The 14283-nt window shown below is 54.7% G+C and overlaps 1 protein-coding gene across 4 annotated transcripts; it reads left to right on the forward strand.

Annotated features, from left to right (window-relative positions):
• Positions 1–899: 899 nt before the first annotated feature.
• Positions 900–13531, forward strand: CTSB (cathepsin B). Of its 4 annotated transcripts, none has more exons than XM_021550047.3 (10): positions 900–1032; positions 6145–6296; positions 6828–6913; positions 7327–7441; positions 8052–8170; positions 8795–8880; positions 9552–9698; positions 10343–10459; positions 11902–12030; positions 12140–13531. In XM_021550047.3, exons 2-10 carry the CDS (start codon positions 6171–6173, stop codon positions 12235–12237), a joined length of 1023 nt encoding a protein of 340 aa, XP_021405722.1. In that variant the 5' UTR covers positions 900–1032; positions 6145–6170; the 3' UTR covers positions 12238–13531. The 4 variants fall into 4 exon arrangements, with proteins under 4 accessions (XP_021405722.1, XP_021405725.1, XP_021405723.1 ...); XM_021550050.3 differs by lacking the exon at positions 900–1032 and adding an exon at positions 1233–1708; XM_021550048.3 differs by lacking the exon at positions 900–1032 and adding an exon at positions 2253–2330.
• Positions 13532–14283: the final 752 nt, after the last annotated feature.

Raw genomic sequence — 14283 nt, forward strand, 5'->3', positions numbered from 1 at the left:
GGGATGGAGGAAGAAAGCAGGAAGGATATGGATGGGATTAAACCAGGATAAAGGTGGGATGCAGGTGGGATTGAGGAGGAATCAGGCAGCTTGGAAGGTGAAAAGGAAATGGGATGGAGTGCAGCACAAAGGGAAAAAGGCAGGAGGGAAGATGCAGGACGGGATGGCAGGGGCAGAACATCTTTGGGATCGAGGAAGGTCAGAGACAGGCTGGAGGAGGGATACAGGTGGGCTGGAGGTGGAATTGAGGAAGGAAGGATGCAGGAAGGATGGAGGTATGAAAAGCAGGTGGGACGGAGGGATGGAAGCAGAGCAGGGGTGCAGGCAGGATTGATGGAAGCCTGCAGGGACAGGGATGGAGGCAGAAGGGAAGCAGGCAGGAGGAAAGAAGGAAGCAGTGAGGAGCAGGGATGGAGCCGGGAGCAGGGATGGAGGAAGGAGGGAAGCAGGGAGGAGCAGGGATGGAGGAAGGAGGGAAGCAGGGAGGAGCAGGGATGGAGCCGGGAGCAGGGATGGAGGAAGAAGGGAAGCAGTGAGGAGCAGGGATGGAGGCAGAAGGGAAGCAGACAGGAGGAAAGAAGGAAGCAGTGAGGAGCAGGGATGGAGCCGGGAGCAGGGATGGAGGAAGGAGGGAAGCAGTGAGGAGCAGGGATGGAGGAAGGAGGGAAGCAGGGAGGAGCAGGGATGGAGCCGGGAGCAGGGATGGAGGAAGGAGGGAAGCAGGGAGGAGCAGGGATGGAGGAAGGAGGGAAGCAGGGACGAGCAGGGATGGAGGAAGGAGGGAGGAAGGAGGGAAGCAGGGAGGAGCAGGGATGGAGCCGGGAGCAGGGACGGCTGGCTGGAAGGATGGAAGGAGGGAGGGAGGCGGGCTCTGGGGGCGGGCAGCAGGCAGGATGCTGTCACGCCGGGGGCGGGCAGCCCGGCATGACTCAGCCTCCGGGAGCTGCCCTGGCCGTGGCTGCCGAGCGGGGCCGTGAGCGCCGGTGGGTCCCGGTGGGTCCCGGGGAGAGCCGCGGACGCGCGTAAGAAGCGGTAAGGGAGGGGATGCTTAGGGCCAGGGCACACGGCAATGGGGCACCCCCTTGCACGGCTCCGTGAGAGCCACGGAGCACCCGCAGGGACAACAGCAGCAGCGTCTCCCGCTTTTTCCAGCGGCGTTTTGGGGGATTTTTTTGGGCTAGTGCGGGATGCGGGATGCGGGGTGAGGGAGGGAGATGCGCTGCGGCGCGGATTGTTGCCCGGAAAATGAACCCTCGAAACGCATCAAACCTTCAAGAAAGGTCACGGGAGGGGAGAGGAAGCCTTGTTTTTGTGATCGAGACAGGAAAACCGCGCAGCTCTGCCCGTCAGCTGACGCCGAGGTCGCTTTGGCACCCTGGGAGCATCCCGTGATGCACAGCCCAGCCTGGGTTCGGAGCGGGACCACGGCTTGGGAATGGCGCTGGAGAAGCTGCCCTGCGTCCCTCTGGCCTGGAATAAATCTCCCATCCCCGTATCCCACTCTCGGGGATGCTCTGCGGGCGTGAGGTAGCAAAGATCGCTTCCTCCTGGCATTTCCCTCGAAGGAAGGGATTTCCGTAGCACGGGGTGTGTGGGGGTTTGTGCAAGACTCTGGTTTATGGGCTGGTCTGTAAGAAGAGGGAATTAAAAATCAGTACAGCTTCATTTGGGAAGAATCTTGTGCTTTCTGTGCACGGAAGCTGCGGAGGTGAGTGCTGCAGCTTGTCTCAGGAGGGAATGACTTTGTCAGATACAGAGCAGCCAGGTCTAGTAGGGTTGAAATTAGATCACCTTTAGGATCTCTTCCAACTCAGATCTCTAGGATTCTGTTACCTGACCTGTGTTAGTGATCCGGCTTTGCTAGGAGGGAATAAGCGTAGGGAGGAGCGCCTGATATTGTTTTTTTCTCGATGAAAAAATAATTTAAGCTGCGGTAAGGCAGCGAGAGCTGTGATGAAGTCAGCAGAGCACGGGTTTGGTGCTGCCAAGCTCACCTGGTGACACAGCAGGCTGAGCTGGATCGGGAGCTGGAGCTGAACCTCGCTGGGTTCGCTTTGTTGTGGCTTGGAGTCACAAGCCCTGGCAGAGAGAACAAAGGACAAAGGCTGGTGCTGAGCAGGACACATGATTTGGGCTGTGCTGAGCACCCCTGGAGGGCTGGGGGGTGTTGTGGAAGGGAGGGTGGGACAGCTTTTACCTTCCTCAGAGCCTTGCAGGAGGTGTGGACGCCTCTGTCTGTGCCTGCAGGGGGTTGGCCCAGACAGTGCAGAGCTGGGAGATGCTGCAGGGCTGTGTCTTATCTGTGGTCTGAGCTGCCTCGGCTGAGTCATGTGAGCTGGGCTCGGAATAGCCGGTTTGGGGGTTGGGTTGTTGCTTTTTCTTAAATGAAGTTAAATGGGACTTGTGGGCTTTGTTTTGGGGAAGGACACCCAAGAGTGAAGGGATTCGCTGCTTGGCTGCTTGGGAGGGTGATGTGGGGTCCTGCTGAGGTTGGGATGCCAGGGTTCGACTGTCAGGAGCTCCATCCTCCAGAAAACAGGCGGGGAGCTGCCCTGGCTCCCCGACCTGCTCAGGAGGGATGGAGATGGCTCTTGGGTGGTGTCTCCTCCTCCGCTGCGGCAGCTCAGAGGGCTGTGGGTGGATGCTGCAGCACCAGCACAGCCACAGCCCTGCGGGTGCTCTCCTCCCTCGCAGGCTGCAGCAGCTCCTGCAGAACCTCCGCTGCCTCCTCCTCTCTGCCTGGGAGAGGGGCTGTGCTCAGCTGGCCCAAATTTCCTCTTTCTGAGCGGCCAGCTGGCTGAATCGTGAGTGTCCTGTCCCACCCAGGGGCAGGTGTGCTGGTGGGTGTTCATTTCTTGCTTATTTCTTCTTCATCCTTCAAGAAATGACATTAGCAGATGCTTTGGATCTCAAAGTATTCCCTGCTCTCAGTCCAGGGGAAGGTGGAGCAACCCAAGGGGCTCTTTGCCCGCCCCAGACATCTCCTGCCACCTGGGGAATTCTGCAGGGTGAAGCTGCTGTGTCCTGAGAAGCCCAAGAGCCTTGTGTTGTTTCCAGGGTGGTGGGATGTGAGCTGTGGATCAGCCTTAGCCAGGGTTATCCTGAAGCTGAGGCACCTCTGGAGATGTTGTGGGGTGCAGAGGGAAAGGATCTGCTGGGGTTCCTGGGGAAACTCCTCTGCCCTGTTTGCTGTGCACGAAGCGGGGAGCAGATGTTGGGGTGCGGCAGCTGCGATGCAATTTTGGTTTTGGGGCTGCTCTGGGGTTCAAACGGCCCTGAGGTTTTAGGTGTGAGGAGGAGATAGCGGTGCTGGGGGAAGCACCAGGGTGATAACACTGCCAGGGGAAGCTTTGCTGCTCGGATCAGCTGGGACAGGGGGTGAGGGAGGAAACCAGCAGCTTTTAGTCACTGTCGGGTCTCTGGGCTTGTTGTGGTTGGGCTGCACATGAGCCACGGTCAGTGGGAATCCGTCCTGCCAGTCCCGTGCCTGTGTCCTATTTATAGACCCGCTGAACACAGGATAAAGCCTGGGAGAGGGGGGGTTAGGGAGGAAGAAATCCCACGGGGGTGAGGATTTCCCCTTCCTTTTCCAGACAGATCGTGACATACCTGATCTTGGGTGTCAGCTCTCACCACCCCAAACTCTGCAGCCATAGGAGACCTCGTAGAATAATAGAAAGATGTGGGGTGGAAGGAGTGTTTAAAAGGGCATATCATTCCAACCTCTTTGCCATGGGCAGGGACATTTTAACTGTGTATTTTAGCTGTATGTCAGGTTGCTCAGAGCCCTGTCCAACCTGACGCTGAATGTTTTTTGGGATGAGGCATCCCCCATTTCTTGGGGCACCCTGTTCTAGTGCCTCACCACCCTCACAGGCAACAATTCTTTCCCAATATTCCAAATTCCTTCCCATCTATCCCTCCCCTCTGGCAGTGGGAAGCCATTCCCTGTGTCCTGTCCCTCCATCCCTTGTCCCCAGTCCCTCTCCAGCTCTCCTGGAGCCCCTTTAGGCACTGGAAGGAGCTCAGAGGTCTCCTTGGAGCCTTCTCTTCCCCAGGCTGGACACCCCCAGCTCTCTCATGACCCATAGGGAGGCTCCATGCCCACAGGAGACTTGGCAAGTGGGTTTTCTTTTTTTTTTGGTTTTTTTTTTTTGCCTCAAGAGCCATCTGGCTCCCAGCTATTTGCTTTGCTGGGTTTGCTGGCCCTGGGCCATGTCCAGGGTGCAGATGCAAAGCAGCAGAGCTGAAACTCTGCCTCTTTCAGGAGAAACTTCTGGGATCTATTTTCAGTTTGGTTTTGGGTTGCCTGGAGAGCGTGGTCTGGTAACCCGAGGCTGGGAGATGTCCCTCAAAAGCTGGGTGTGAGCAGCACATCCATGCCTGGCAGGGTGCTTTTCAGCCTGTCAGCAGATTTACAAACATCTTGCTGGAAAACAACAAAAAAAAATAAATTATAATCATGTGACTTCTGACCTCAGAAACGCCTCCTGCCTATGCTGTGGGAAAATACCGAGTTGACTGCAGGAAGTACAGGGGGTTTTGGGGTTCGATATTTGTGTGTCTGTGTGCATTTTCTTTTATTATTATTATTTTTATAAGATTTTTCATTAAAAAGGTACTTCAGCTCAGGCTTGTTAACTGCAGGCTTCCTGTTGTGGGCAAAAAGCACAGTTGTATTATACATGTGTATTTATTTTCCTGGGTGTAGCCTTCTGTGTAAGCAGGGAGCCAGCGAGTGCCTTGCCTGCAGAAACCTCTAAGCAAGAAAATATTCATGAAACCCCTGAAAATATACATAAAACCCCTTCAAAGAGGTGATATTTAGGAGTGAGAGGACCCAAATGCTGCTGAAACTCAGCTGGTTTTCTTTTGGGCAGAGCTGAAAGCACACAGAAGGGGGAACAAATAAATAAATGGTGTAAGGAGGAGTGGGAAAGGAGAAAAAAGCCCCTTTATACAGCGAGCTGCAGCCTCCTGGGCTCACTGCTGGCAGAAAGTAGGGCACTCCTGCTGGGTTTTCTTCTCTGGAAAGGCTGAACTTGGCTGGAGTGGGTGGAAGCAGCCGGCAGGGAGGTGTGTGTGTGTCCCATCCCCATCCCCTGCTCATCCAGCTCTGCTGCTCTGGGGGCTGCTGGCAGGAGCTGCGTGTCAGCAGGGCTTGCAAAGGTGCTTACAGGTTCAGCTGGCTGAGTTGAGCAGGAATTAAAGCCTGAATATCTCTGCTGTGGAGGAGCTGAGGTTCTGGAGTGCTCACCAGGCTTGGGGTGGATGTGGGGCTGGTGGGAGGGAGCTGGGAGGGTTTGGAGGAGGAGGAGGAGGGTGCCCTGGTGTGTTTGCAGAGATAAAGGAGCTCGTGATGTGTCTGAGTCAGGCGTGGGGACATGGCTCAAGTGGCTGCTGGCGCTGGGGTTAATGTGAAGTTGGGCAATTCGATGTGAATTAGGTTAAAGGGAGCATGGAAACCACAGAGCCCTGGGGTGTTTGGGCTGATGGTGCCTGTGCTCCTGCACGGGAGGCTGTGTCCTTTCTTTCCTGCTCTTCCTTTGCATCCCTGATCCCCAAACTGGAGCTTTCCTCACTCCCTACACTTCCCTGGGGAAAAGCCCCAGTGGGAGAGGAGCAGAGGAGAGCAGCCACAGACAGCTCTGGTGCATGGACAGGGGGTCACATCTGGGGCTGTGACACCCCCAGGGCAGCAGGCTGGCCAAAATGAGGCTCTTACAAATGTAATTTGGAGTAACATCTTAAAAGGGAAGAGCAGGGGCAGGGTCTATCAAATCCCATGCCTGAAGTTTGGGGTGGAGATGGGATATCACTTATTCCTTCTCCTGGTCCTTATTCTCCATTGCTGTGGAAGTAAACACAGGTTTTAATACCCTCCAAATCCCTTGGATCTGCTTCAAAAGGTATTTTCCTGCTGCTGCTAATCTTGCAGTGGTCAACAAACAAGATTGCCTTGTCTGATTTCTCCTGAGCTGCGGGAGGGGGGTTGCTCTGTTCCCGTGTCTCTCTCCTGACCTTTGGGGCAGTTGGGGATCTGGAGGGATCTGCTGCAGCCACACCAGATTTTATCCTCCCACGTGTTGCTGCAGCTGAGCCCACCCTGGGAATGTTTCCAATGATGCTCCAATCTGGCTGCAGGTGGAGTGTCCTGTTCAGCAGCCAAGATGTGGCCACCCGTGTCCCTCCTGTGTGTCCTGGTGGCCTTTGCCAATGCTCGCAGCATTCCTTACTTCCCTCCTCTCTCTGATGACCTGGTCAACCACATAAACAAGCTCAACACCACCTGGAAGGTGAGTACTGGGCTGATTTGGGGTTCTTTTGGAGAGGCATTGCTGACGGTCTCTGTGGGGTTCAGTGTCTCAGCTTTGGGAGGGTCACTGTGGTGGTGACACAGATCCAGCCTTGGTCCCAGCTGGCATTTCCAGTGAGGTGATGCTGCCAGGGATTCCTGCAGTGACAGGAACTGTGAGCTCCTCCTTGGAGCAGAGCAGGGTGAATTTGTGGAACAGGAGCAATGTAAGAGTAGGAAACTCTGCAGGGGGCTGGAGACAAGCGGTGAGTGTCCAGTTATTGGTGACCTGACCCTCCTTGGCTGCTTTGCTCTGTCCAAAGCCTCAAGCTGGACCTCACTGGTCCTGATGGGCAGATCCTGGGCTGTGTTTTGTGTCTGTAGGTGCTTGGCTCTTGGCCCCTGGGCTTTGCAGCAAGTGTCAGACTCTGGTTGGGGTTCAGGGAGCTCTGGAGCACTGGGCTGTGATCCCAGAGATGCTCCCGGTGGCTCTGGAGAGTCGTTTCCCAATGCTGTGTGTGTCTCTCCCCAGGCAGGACACAACTTCCACAATGCTGACATGAGCTACGTGAAGAAGCTCTGTGGCACCTTCCTGGGTGGGCCCAAGCTCCCCGAGAGGTGAGTGCAGGGAGGAGAAGGTGAAGCTCCTGTAGAACTTGTGTGGATCCTTCATGAGCATCTGGAGTGGGTCAGGGGCTCTCCTGGCAGGCTGTGGGCAGCAGGGTGGACATTGGTGCAGCTTGGTGGACATTTTTCATGGAATTAAGCATGGAGCACACGTGAGGGGAAAATCCATCCTGTGTCCTGCCAAATACTCAGCCAGTTGTGCAGTTTGTTATCCTTGAAAATGAACACGCCAGAGGAGCTGCTGACCTGATCTAAGGACAGCATAACCATTTATGCTCCTTCAGTAAGCAAACAACACAAACGTCCTCCAGGCCACCTTCCACCTTCAGAGGAGGTTGGAGAGTGCAGTGCACCCCGTGGTGGTTCGCTGGTGCTCCTGAGACAGGATTTCCCTCTCCTCACAGGGTGGATTTTGCTGCAGATGTGGAGCTGCCTGATAACTTCGACTCGCGGACGCAGTGGCCCAACTGTCCCACCATCAGCGAGATCAGGGACCAGGGCTCCTGTGGCTCCTGCTGGGTAAGGACAGGGGAAGTTTAATGTCGTGTTCATAAAATTTACTGGGCAAAACCCACACCTTTGTATTTGCTGCTGAGCCCCCTGCCATGGGCAGAGGCACCTTCCACTCTCCCAGGTTGTTCCAAGCCCTGTCCAGCCTGGCCTTGGACACTTCCAGGGATCCAGGGGCAGCCACAGCTTCTCTGGGAAACCTGTGCCAGGGCCTCACCACCCTCACAGGCAGGAATTCCTTCCCAATATCCCATCCATCCCTGCCCTCTGGCAGTGTGCAGCCATTCCCTGTGTCCTGTCCCTCCATCCCTTGTCCCAAGTCCCTCTCCAGCTCTCCTGGAGCCCCTTTAGGCTCTGGAAGGAGCTCTGAGCTCTCCCTGGATCCTTCTCTTCTCCAGGGAACACCCCCAGCTCACCCAGCCTGGCTCCAGAGCAGAGGGGCTCCAGCCCCTGGAGCACCTTTGTTTCCCTTTGTGAGGGGACACTGTGGGATCCTGCAGTGTCTGAGCTCCTGGGTGGCTTCTCCCAGCCAGGCCATGCTTGCTGCTCTCATTTCCAGGAGGTTTCCTGGTTTCTCTCCCCTGGCCAGCTCTAATGGGTGTTTTGGGGTTGCCCTCAGGCTTTTGGCGCCGTGGAGGCGATTTCAGACCGGATCTGTGTCCACACCAACGCCAAGGTCAGCGTGGAGGTCTCAGCTGAGGACCTGCTGTCGTGCTGTGGCTTTGAGTGTGGCATGGGGTGAGCTGCTCCTGGTCCCTGTGCACCTGGGAGGTGGCTGGGGGGAGCAGGGGCAGACCCTGGAGGTGCTGATTGCTTCAGCCCTGCCTTAATTGTCTCCCTTACGAGCACGGAGCTCCTCCAGAGGTTTGTGCTGTGGATGAGGGAGTTAGGTGGGAACGTAAAGGTGATTTGAGGGACTGGGACACATCCTGCCCCCAGCACAGTGGGTGCTGATGGCTGCAAGCACATAGTGCTGCTCTTCCACACAGAGCTGGCAGCTGCCAAAGCCAAAGGAAGGATCTTTTCTTAGTCCCAGACCCTTGATTTTCAGGCACAAGCCTTTTACTTTCAGCTTTCCCAGTTGTTGAGCACAGGGTAGGGAGTTGAGTCTCCAAGTTCTGTTGCTCCTGGCAGCAGAAGCTGGTCAGGGACCTGGTAAGAAGGCACTTTGGGATTTGGAGCCGTGTTACCTCCTTGCCCGAAACCTTGGTGTCTCAAGGCAGATCCTGGGAAAGAAAAGAACAGCCTAAGAAAAGGCTTAATGTGCTCAAACCTTCCTCTGAACCATCCCAGGCTGGCTCTGTTCCCTTGCCTCTCCCAGAACGGGATGGCTGGGGCTGGAGCTGGTGCCTCTCCTCCCAGGTGCAATGGTGGTTACCCCTCTGGTGCATGGAGGTACTGGACAGAGAGGGGCCTCGTGTCCGGGGGGCTCTACGATTCCCACGTGGGTAAGTCCTGGCAGACACCCTTGGGGAAGTAGGGAGGAGCATCTCTGCTTGGTTGAGGCTCCTGTTTTTTGGGCTGCTTTTCTCCTGGTCTGCATCCTTGTGGCTGCTCCCTCCTTCAACTCGAGCACCTCTGCAGTCCCAGCTGGCTGCCTGTGCCCTCATGGCTCCTTCCAGCCACTCCTTTGGGACAAGGGTGCCTGAGCAGCACCCAGAGGCAGATCTGGGAAGGGAGCCAGCAGCCCTCAACCCACCCCCCAAGGCTCCTGTTTCCATAGCAAGAATGAATCAGCCTGTGAATTTTGTGTTATTGCTGGTTTTGAACCAGTTCACTACGCTTTGGATGAGGTCAGGAGTCTTCCTGACATGTTCCCCCTTTAAAAAAAAAAAACTTTCAGACTGGAACCCTCTGCCTCTCCCTGTCATTACCTGATTCATGTTTCCACCTTTTCCATCACCGTTTGGGAGAGGGAGGTGGTGGGAAGCAGGTCTGGTGGGAAACACGTTGCTCGTGGAGGGATTGCCAGTTTGGCAGGGGAAGATCTCCTACACCCCACTGATTTGTGGGGTTCCTGGGGCAGAAAGGCTCTTTCCTGGGGCTTCTGCTGCCTTCTCCAGCGTGGCTGTCGGGATCTCTGGGGACAGCCAGCTGATGTCACCTCTGTCCTGGACAGGCTGCCGGCCCTACTCCATCCCACCCTGCGAGCACCACGTGAACGGCACCCGGCCCCCCTGCACCGGGGAGGGAGGGAGCACCCCGAGGTGCAGCCGGCACTGTGAGCCCGGCTACTCGCCCTCATACAAGGAGGACAAGCACTATGGTAAGGGAGGTGCCCTCCAGAGCTGCTCCTCGTGGCAGCTGGGAGGGGTGGGCAGGATTGAACCCATTCCTGGTGTGTTTTTTCCCCCCCTGTGCCCTGTCCCTGGAGGCTCCGTTCTGGCAGTCCTGGAGCAAACCGAGTGTGGCAGATGCAGAGTTTGTGTTTGCTGAGACTCAGCTGGGAAGGGGGAACTGGTGGAACAGGTTTGAGTCCTCGTGGTGCAGGTGGCTGGCTTGAGGAGTGTAGTGCTGAGCCCCATCTGGTGTCAAAGCCACCTCCAAGTCTCCTTGGCAGCAGCCAGCCCTGTACTTCTAAGATAATCCGTCTGTTTCTTGGAGATGTGTCTTCACCTTGAGTATTACGGGTTTTGAAAAGCAGAATGTAGCAGGGAAAAAAGTCCCTTCCCACTCAAGCTGTCTGGAATAGGTCTTTGGGTACAGAATAGGACTCAGATTAAATAATTCCCTCTGGAAGAGGGGTGGCTGGAGCCCACTTTTCCTGCTTGGTTGTGTCAGTCCCTCTGGAGCTGCCGGGTTTGGATTTAACCTGAATTTAAGTGCAAGAGGCCTCCTGCAGGGTCACACTGAGCCATCCTGTGTGGCCTGACCATGCCATCCTAATGGTGGGAATTCTTCTCCTTTTAGGCATCACATCCTACGGAGTCCCTCGCAGTGAGAAGGAAATCATGGCTGAGATCTACAAGAACGGCCCCGTGGAAGGAGCCTTCATTGTCTACGAGGATTTCCTGATGTACAAATCTGGTGAGCAGCAGCACTGGGGCTGTGGGGGGAGCTTCAACCCTCTTCTGTGCCTCTTTTTGTCCCTCTTTTGTGGCCCTGGTCTGTCTGCTCCAGTCTTGGAGATCTCAGCCTCACACCTGAGTATCTGGTGTGGCAAGGACACGGGCAGATGCCATTTCCTGTATCCATAGCAAGGATAATTGGTTCTTGGGACTGGATCAGGGAAGGAGCCCTAATGGGAAGCACCCCAAATTCCAGCTGACTGCAACAGCTCAGATTTGGGACCTCAAAACTCTTGTGAATAGGCTTTGAGCCCCTTGGGGAATGTCTCTGGGTGTCCTGTGTGCTCAGCTGGTGCTGAGCATCAGTCACAGAATCATGGAATGGTTTGGGAGGATAATATTTAAAAAATCATCCTGTTCCAACCCCCTGCCATGGGCAGGGACACCTTCCACTATCCCAGGTTGATCCAAGCCCTCTCCAGCCTGGCCTTGGACACTTCCAGGAATCCAGGAGCAGCCACAGCTTCTCTGGCCAGCTTGTGCCAGGGCCTCCCCATCCTCACAGGGAAGGATTTGCTCCTAACACCCAACCTAAATCTCCCATCTTTTAGTTTAAAACCTCCCCCTTCTGTCCTGTTGCTATCTCCCCAGCAGAACTTCTTCTTCCAGACTCTACACTAAGTTTCAGATTCACATTTAACCAAAAACCCCTCCTTAGCCAACTCTGGGGTTTGTGACACTGGGTGGCCCCCAGGCTGTGAGCGCTCTGTGCTGTGGGCAGATGGTGCCTGCTGACATTTTGGGGTGTTTTTCCCTGTCAGAGTCCAGGACATCCCTCTGGCTGCCCTGGCTGTCTCGAGACCCTGGCAGGGGCCTCGGAGACCCTGGCACGAAGTCAAAAACATCTGTGGCTTTGATTTTAGCATGTGGAAAAAGCTGTCAATTTTATATGAGGAATTACAAGCCACAAGGGTTTTAGTAGTTGGATATTTGAATTAACACAGGGTGGAAAAGTAGAAATTTGGGATTTTTAGAATGGGGTTCATGGGGGTACAAGATGGAGGAATTTGGGCGTGTCCTAGCCTTCTTCTCCTTTGTCTTGTCCTCCATGTCTTGGTGTGATGGTGACACTTTTCTATTGGTTTGAGGTAGAGGTTCACAGTCTAACACAGATGATAGGAGTTGGTAAGAAATTGTAAACATAGACATGTAGTTTTGAATATATAAGGTGGGAGCCACCCAAGGCTCAGGGACAGATTGCCATGGCTTCCTTTCTGGACAGAGCTCAGCAGGTCAGAGAAAGAATGTTTAGATAAGAAGAAATAAACAACTTTGAAAGCACAATCAGAAGCATTCCAGGCTCCTTCTTTGCTGCTTGGGCTAGGGAAGCAAAGAGTCTTTAGGATCTCAGGGTCACCCTGACCTTAGGAACCCTCAGAGAAATGGACATTTCCCTTGCAGGCGTGTACCAGCACGTGTCTGGGGAGCAGGTGGGAGGCCACGCCATCCGCATCCTGGGCTGGGGCGTGGAGAACAACACTCCCTACTGGCTGGTGGCCAACTCCTGGAACACCGACTGGGGGGAGAACGGTGAGAACCACCGGGAATTCCCACCCCATTTCCCTGCCCCGTTCCCCTCGGGATGGATGGAGAAGGTGACTTTTTTTTTTTTTTTTTTTGGTTCTTGGTGTTCTTCCAGGTTTCTTCAAAATCCTGCGAGGAGAGGACCACTGTGGCATCGAGTCCGAGGTTGTGGCCGGCATCCCCAGGACGGAGCAGTACTGGAAGAGGATGTAACTCTGATCAAACCACAAATAATCCTGAGTCCCTGATGCTTTTAACTGATAGTGGGTTGGGTGCAGAGACCCTCCCTTCTAAAAGAGACTCTAGTTCAGGTTACTTTATTAAAGCTTTTTATCTTTTCTTTTTTTTTTTTTTCAATTTTTTGTTAGTGTTTTTTTTCTCTTTTAAGAATTTTTGGGTTTGTTTTGTTTTTTAAATTGTATGGTGGAGCTGGAGGTGGGACTGCTTTCTGCCAACCTCCTGCTTCTGGTGGGTCACAGCAGGACATTGGGGCATTCCCTGCTCAGAGGACTGCTGGAGAGCTTGCTGGCCTCTTGGAATCTGGTTAGCCTGGACCCTTTCCAGCCCAGTTTGTTACTGGGAGGGCAGGAAACAGTAGCTTTGTGCTGGGATTAGGGACTTGGTGGGGCAGCAGAGGTGGATGCTGCCAGGGGGGATTTGTGCACCCCCAGATGGGTTGATCTGACTGTTAGCACCTGAAACAAGCAGGGAAGAATTTCCTGTGAGTGTGTGCCTTGAATTGGCTAAATTTAGACCCATTAATGAACAAAATACTGATGAACTTGATGTGGGGGTGGCTCTGGCCAGAGCTGCCTGCACCAAGTCCCTCGTGCATTGCCTGCTCTGCTCCATCCTTCTGGATTTTCAAACCACTCCTTCCTCAGCTGTTCACTGACTTTTTTATCTGCTGTACTCTGGGGTTATTGATGCTGGGGAAGGGCCTGGCTGGAGCTGCAAGAGCCTTTGATCAAATAGCCTGCAAGCCTCTGGGAGGGAGCTGGAAAGAGCAAAGCCCTTCTCCTCCATGGCTGAGCAGCTTGATGTGCGCAGGTCATGCCTGGGCAAGGGTGCAGCACCCAGATTTGGGGTGCTTTGGGGCTGCAGGTGCTGGATGCTAAGCTGAGGGATGGTTCCCAAGTCTGCTGCAGGCAGCTCAAACAGATGCTTGGAGGTGTCTCACTAACTTGGACACAATTAAAGCTTTTTTTTCTTGAGCCACAGTCATTGAGGAAGGTAAAAACCCTTATTTTTGTTACTGGGGGGAGGCAATAGCTTAAGTGTAGGAGGAATCATGCAATTTGCCAACACTAATATAGCAAAGAGCTTTTTTTTTAATTTTAAAGCACAAAATATATTAGTGACCTGAGGCTATGGGTCTGAAATGTGTGAAGCAGGCTCTCCATGCACTGTAAAATAATCCCTTTCCTCTGCTTGCTCAGGCACCAGTGAGGCAGAGCTGTGCTGTACTTGGCTGGAACACCTGTGCCAATAAATGATTTCTCCAGTGTCTCGGCTCCTGGCTCCTGGCTGCTTCTGCTTGGCTTCCACCACCTCAGATGGTTGTGTGGAGTGGGAGCCAAGTGAGACCCTTCTGTCTTCAGAGAATGGTTTGGGTTGGAAAGGACCTTAAATCTCATCCAGTCCCACTCCCTGCCACAGGCAGGGGACACATTCTTCTATCCCAGGCTGCTCCAAGCCCCTTCCAGCCTGGCCCTGGAGACTTCCAGGGATCCAGGGGCAGCCACAGCTTCTCTGGGACCCTGTGCCAGGGCCTCCTCACCTTCATAGGAAAGGATTTCCTCCCAATATCCCATCCATCCCTGCCCTCTGGCAGTGGGAAACCGTTCCCTGTGTCCTGTCCCTCCATCCCTTGTCCCAAGTCCCTCTCCAGCTTTCCTGAAGCCCCTTTAGGCTCTGGAAGGGGCTCTGAGCTCTCCCTGGATCCTTCTCTTCTCCAGATAAACACCCCCAGCCTGGCTCCAGAGCAGAGGGGCTCCAGCTCCTGGAACATCTCCATGGCCTCCTCTGGACTCTCTCCAGCAGCTCCACATCCTCCTGCTGTTAGCCCCAGGGCTGGGGCAGCTCTGCAGGTGGGGTTTCACCTGAGGGGGGCAGAGGGGCAGAATCCCCTCCCTTGTGCAGGTGTGGTCACTGCCAGCCCTGTCCCGTGGCCCTACTGGTGACAGCCACCTCCTGGTGTGTGTGCTGGTGGTGGGGAAGGTGCTTCCACCTGGAGCAGAGAGCAGCCAGGACCTGTCC

The sequence above is a fragment of the Lonchura striata genome, chromosome 3 (assembly GCF_046129695.1).
Source record: "Lonchura striata isolate bLonStr1 chromosome 3, bLonStr1.mat, whole genome shotgun sequence".
Classification (NCBI taxonomy): Eukaryota; Metazoa; Chordata; class Aves; order Passeriformes; family Estrildidae; genus Lonchura; species Lonchura striata.